This window comes from Ptychodera flava, chromosome 16 (assembly GCF_041260155.1).
Source record: "Ptychodera flava strain L36383 chromosome 16, AS_Pfla_20210202, whole genome shotgun sequence".
Lineage (NCBI taxonomy): Eukaryota > Metazoa > Hemichordata > Enteropneusta > Ptychoderidae > Ptychodera > Ptychodera flava.
Genome location: NC_091943.1, coordinates 31,572,755 through 31,578,803, shown reverse-complemented (window position 1 = coordinate 31,578,803; position 6,049 = coordinate 31,572,755). Strand labels below are relative to the sequence as shown.

General features: G+C 37.0%; 1 protein-coding gene across 1 annotated transcript; it reads right to left on the bottom strand.

Annotated features, from left to right (window-relative positions):
• Window positions 1–2,310: 2,310 nt before the first annotated feature.
• LOC139113985 (myosin heavy chain, skeletal muscle-like) lies at window positions 2,311–5,710 on the bottom strand. The gene is made up of 6 exons (XM_070675459.1): window positions 5,654–5,710; window positions 5,030–5,182; window positions 4,637–4,801; window positions 4,268–4,420; window positions 3,766–3,918; window positions 2,311–2,364 (listed from the first exon to the last, which is right to left on the bottom strand). Exons 1-6 carry the CDS (start codon window positions 5,708–5,710, stop codon window positions 2,311–2,313), a joined length of 735 nt encoding a protein of 244 aa, XP_070531560.1.
• Between the last annotated feature and the right edge of the window lie 339 nt (window positions 5,711–6,049).

Here is a 6,049-nt window from a genome sequence, read left to right as displayed (position 1 = left end):
AGTTCAAGGTCATCAAAAGCATTATAAGGAATCATGTTACACTTTCATTGCACTGTTTACACAGATTGCATAATTGCTATAAATAGCACATGAGGAATCTTTATACAGCCCAGCTTTACCATAAAAACCCTATCACTTTGACCACTCTTTTATTGACCACTCTATTTTTTCCCTCAAAAAGTAATTTTATTTTATGCTAACCAAGTCAACCATAAATGGAAATTAGAACTTTCTCTATCTCTATCTCTATCTCTATTGACTATTTTGAGCAATTTCTTTTAGATAACATACAGGGCACAATAAATGACGGTTCAGAATACAATGTATGTCAAAGTTGGGATTCAGGAAAGTTGCCTTTACATGTTTTAATCCTCCAAGATGGTAAGCATTTCACTATGAACTGTCAAAAAAGTTGAACTTTCTGATAATTCTACACTAAAATTATTTTGGCTTTGATGATTTCCTAATTAATTCAATTATTTAAAATCATATTAATTATTTTTTTCTGGGTGAATTGATAGGGTTTATACAGTACAAGAATTACATACAATGTAAGTCAAATTTTGATCAAAAATGACCTAAAAAAATTCCTTAAAAATACAGATTTGCATGTTTCATCATGATTTGAACAAATCTAAGTTGGGTTGTCCCTAGGGACCTGTATACCAAATGACAAAGCTGTCTGACCAGCGGTATGAAGAAGAAGATTTTTTACCAAAACACCTTTTTGGCATTAATTTGCCTATTTTCAACAATATCAAAAAATTAAAAAAAATAGTTTCTCAAAATCGTATTTTTCATCTACACAACAAATATCAAATCAGTAAGTACTGCGGTTCTCAAGATATTTGAGTGGACGGACGCCTCACAAACGGACGGACATACATACATACATACATACATACATACATACATACAGACTGACGACGGACGCCGGACGGATACCCATCCCAATAGCTTCTATAGACTATAGTCTATAGTAGCTAAAAATGGAAACAGTTGGTGATCTACATTGCTGTTTAACATTAAACAGAAAAGCTGCACGCTGAAAGTAGGACACCATGATACGTAGAAGATCTCTAGAATATCTTACCTTTCAAGATCAAGGTAATTTACATCTTGGCTTATTTACATAATTGCTAGTGAGGTATCCTATTTGCATAAATGTTGCAGTTGCGGTAAAAAATTCAACTACATACAGAGTACAGGGCCTCAATGCCATCCTCAGACACAAAATCATTGTTATATATGGTCTTTCCATGTAACTTCTTGAATGATTCAGTTTTACAGGTCATTTTTTTTTTTATATTATATTTTAAGTTGTAAGATAACAAACTTCAAATGGCTTACATGAACTTCTTTAAACTCTACAGAGAAATATTAATATAATATGATAAACATTACATCAAGTTGCACAACCTCACAGTACGCCAACACGACATCCAATCACATCACAATACACTACAACCTATCACTGTACATGTATATTAATGAATTGTCAAATAGATTCCCCAATGTGATTTCCCATGATCCTTTACATCAATAATAAATTCAAGCATAACAGCACTTTGTTAATAATTTCAGAACAATTGTTTATCGTTGTTAAACATATTATTTCAGGTAAAAAACATAGCAACATATGTTAAATGTGAAAAGAATCGAACAAGCTGCACTTTTGTGAATGCTGTGGATTATTTATAAACTGCAAATTAAGAAAATTAAATATGATGCTGAGAAAATCTTAAGTTTTCCTGCCAGGCTAAAGCACACAAATGGATGCTTATTTATGTATTAAACTTTTGCACCCCTGTCCTATGTAAATCTAAGCACGATGTCGTAGGTCACCAGGAGGTCAGAGGTCAAAGGGCTCAGCAACACTTGCAGGGACAGTAATTTTCACCCCTTCACCACCATGGTTTGGCCCAAACCCATTGTTATCAAAGGTGATTGTGGACCTGTTTATGGGATATTTGGGGTTGAATGGGTTAATAAGGGCAGATGCACCCATATACAAGGAAACAGGGTAAGACGTTTAATTTGGTGTGGTGTTTGTGTTACACAGCCACACTACATTATACTGAAATGTTGACTGACAGAGTCTTGTGATTCTACCATGATGTCTCCAGGTTGACTGGTGAGTTGAATTTGAAGCTTAACTTTCCATGAATTTATGACACATGAAAGAAATAATTCCTAATCCTGTGCATTTGTATTTATGCCAGAAGAAAGCTCATTTGTCCTTACACAGCAAGAAATCTGCAGATCTCAAAAATGATACTTAATTTACATGATACGCTATGATATATAATCCTATTGGCTTGACCCTTGCACCCCCATATCCCTGACTATGGGTCCATCCAACGTCTTGAAAACAATAGGAATGTACCAAAATCTGATGATGAAAGGGTTACATTAAAGATATTCTTGAAATCGGTCATCCAGCAAACAGATGTATGACTGTAATATTGTGTCAATGACAGACGGTACCATCACATGAATTGCCTCAGAAAAACTGTACAGAATGGCTTTACACACGGCGTACTGCTACAACTATTAAGTACAATGACGTTCTACAGACACTTGAAAACATCTTAATGGCTCTACAGAGCATAAAACTCTTTCAAATAAATAAGACTGATATAGTTCAGGTTTACTTGCTAAATTCTATTACTTCACTATATGTGTGACAGTAAAATCACTTCAGAAATCTCCAGAATTCTTCAGAAATATAAACATATGATAGAATGAAATTGTATGTTGTTCACTTAACATTATCAACATTCACTACACCGTTTTGACGGAAAAACATGAAATATTTGGGATGAATATTAGCACCCTATGGAATCAATTCAGGTAAGTTTTCAATCTATGAATTCTAATGAGGTAAAATTCAATCACTATCTACCAAGAGAATTTGTATCGATTTGAAGATAACTGTTCAGCGAACAGGATGAATAGTTGGTTTTGTTGAATTTTGATGAAATTCTAAATTTACAGTTCCTGTTTATGGAATGAGAAATACTGTTGAATAAATTCTATTGGTCATCATCATGATAGTTGGCAACGGGAATGGGTTTAAATTGAATAATGCCGCAAATAGTGCCATCTTAATCATATTATTGGTCAGATACTTACAAATTTTGTGGATATTTAAAAAAAAATTAACAGCTTAACATTTTCACAGCTTATATGAATGTTGTTTGAGATAGAAAGACTGATTTCACCAATCAGGAATGGCTTTCAAATGGTAATATGGAATACAGAGATTGATCACACCAATCAGAAATAGCTTTATATCAGTAAGGGGTGGGGGTGGGAGAAAGAGACTGTTTTAACCAATTAGAAATGGCCTTACATCTGACTGCATAGCTACTGACAGTGTAACTAGTGGTTCTCTCTCTGCTGTATGCATACATCATGTAGACATCTCACAGTTACCAATGAGGATGAGTAAAATTCAGAAAAAAGACACACAGAAGCTTATAAACTCATCTTTGTTCCTTACATACTCATATCTATTCCAACTGCATCTTTGAATGGTACATATACATACATCAGTCTCAAAATATCTCAGTTTGTTCCAACTATGATAGAGCTTTACAACATTGACAGTCCACTCTCTATGTTCACAGGACAGAAATCACCAATTGTGATATATGTATTTATGATCCTGACTGCTTTGATTCATTGAAGAATTTTTAGAAACATGCATTTCTCTAAGTTTGCATGTGCATACAGTCTATTTCTGCACACTGTGAGACAAACAGACATTTTTATAATCAGTCTTTGAAGTCCTTGTCCATTTTCTATCCTCTCCATCACTTCATCTACCTCTGTATCTTCCTCCTCCCTGTCCTGTGCATCATCACTCTCACTGTCTGGCTCACTGGGTGTCAGCGAGGGCGCTTTATTGTGTCTCTGCAATAGCTCAGGTTCCCCGTCATAGATTCAATAAACATGCATTTCTCTAAGTTTGCATGTGCACACATTCCATTTCTGCACACTGTGAGACAAACAGACATTTTTATAATCAGTCTTTGAAGTCCTTGTCCATTTTCTATCCTCTCTATCACTTCATCCACCTCTGTCTCTTCGTCCTCCCTGTCTTGTGCATCATCACTCTCACTGTTAAACTCACTGGGTGTCAGCGAGGGCGCTTTATTCTGTCTCTCCAATAGCTCAGGTTCCCCGTCATAGATTCAATAAACATGCATTTCTCTAAGTTTGCATGTGCATACAGTCCATTTCTGCACACTGTGAGACAAACAGACATTTTTATAATCAGTCTTTGAAGTCCTTGTCCATTTTCTATCCTCTCCATCACTTCATCCACCTCTGTATCTTCCTCCTCCCTGTCTTGTGCTTCATCACTCCCACTGTCTGGCTCACTGGGTGTCAGCGAGGGCGCTTTATTGTGTCTCTGCAATAGCTCAGGTTCCCCGTCATAGATTCAATAAACATGCATTTCTCTAAGTTTGCATGTGCATACAGTCCATTTTCAGTCCACTTTCAAACTTTCTGGGCGTTGGTGAGGGCGCTTTATTGTGTCTCTGCAATAGCTCAGGTTCCCCGTCATAGATTCAATAAACATGCATTTCTCTAAGTTTGTATCTGCATACAGTCCATTTCTGCACACTGTGAGACAAAGAGACATTTTTATAATCAGTCTTTGAAGTCCTTGTCCATTTTCTATCCTCTCCATCACTTCATCCACCTCTGTATCTTCCTCCTCCCTGTCCTGTGCATCATCACTCTCACTGTCTAGCTCACTGGGTGTCAGCGAGGGCGCTTTATTGTGTCTCTGCAATAGCTCAGGTTCCCCGTCATAGATTCAATAAACATGCATTTCTCTAAGTTTGCATGTGCATACAGTCCATTTTCAGTCCACTTTCAAACTTTCTGGGCGTTGGTGAGAGCGCTTTATTGTGTCTCTGCAATAGCTCAGGTTCCCCGTCATAGATTCAATAAACATGCATTTCTCTAAGTTTGCATGTGCATACAGTCCATTTCTGCACACTGTGAGACAAACAGACATTTTTATAATCAGTCTTTGAAGTCCTTGTCCATTTTCTATCCTCTCCATCACTTCATCCACCTCTGTATCTTCCTCCTCCCTGTCTTGTGCTTCATCACTCTCACTGTCTGGCTCACTGGGTGACAGCGAGGGCGCTTTATTCTGTATCTACAACAGCTCGGGTTCCTCGCCATACATTCAATAAAAGAAGTTCCACATGTCTTCTAAGATTTGACCAAAGTCAGTGTCTGATTGGTGAAAGCTGGCTGTCTATTTTTACAGGTGAGATGTCATCAATTGCAATATATAGATTTATGATCCTGACTGATTTGATTCCTTGAAGAATTTTTATAATTGTGCAAAGCCATTTCATGAAGTTTGCATGTGCATATAGTCCATTTCTGCACATTGTCAGACAAACAGTCTTGGGAGTTCTTGTGTGACTACTGTTGAACAAGATCCTAATGAGATTCAGAGAAACATTGTCATAGTTCCCAGGGTACTAACATAAACTCATCTATCATTATTCCCTCTCTTGTTCATCAATTTGTCCCTTTTCTATCCTCTCCATCACTTCATCCACCTCTGCATCTTCCTCCTCCCTGTCCTGTGCTTCATCACTCTCACTGTCGCGCTCACCGGGCGTCGGTTAGCGTGCTTTATTGTGTCTCTGCAACAGCTTTGGATCTCCGCCATAGATTCAATTACAGAAGTTCCACATGTCTTCTGAGATTTGACCAAAGTCAGTGTCTGTATGGTTCAAGCTAGTTGTCTGTGTTTACAGGAAAGATATCATCAATTGTGATATATAGATTTACGATCCGTACTGATTTGATTCCTTGAAGAATTTTTATAAATGTGTAAAGTCATTTCCATAAGTTTTCATGTCCATATAGTCCATTTCTGCACACTGTGAGACAAAGAGACATTTTTAACTGGTCTTGGAGATCATTGTTTGACTACTATTGTGCAGTATCCTGATGAAAATCAGACAAAAATGTCGTCATGGTTCAGGGTTACTACACAAGTTCGTCC

What these genes read in the sequence shown, in the direction of transcription:
- LOC139113985 (XM_070675459.1), bottom strand. Translation starts at nt 5,710, where the DNA reads ATGGCGGAGATCCAAAGCTGTTGCAGAGACACAATAAAGCACGCTAAC. An exon ending in GACTGATTATAAAAATGTCT is followed by an intron (nt 4,802 to 5,029) that starts GTTTGTCTCACA and finishes GAGCTATTGCAG; the next exon opens with AGACACAATAAAGCGCCCTC. An exon ending in GACTGATTATAAAAATGTCT is followed by an intron (nt 3,919 to 4,267) that starts GTTTGTCTCACA and finishes GAGCTATTGCAG; the next exon opens with AGACACAATAAAGCGCCCTC.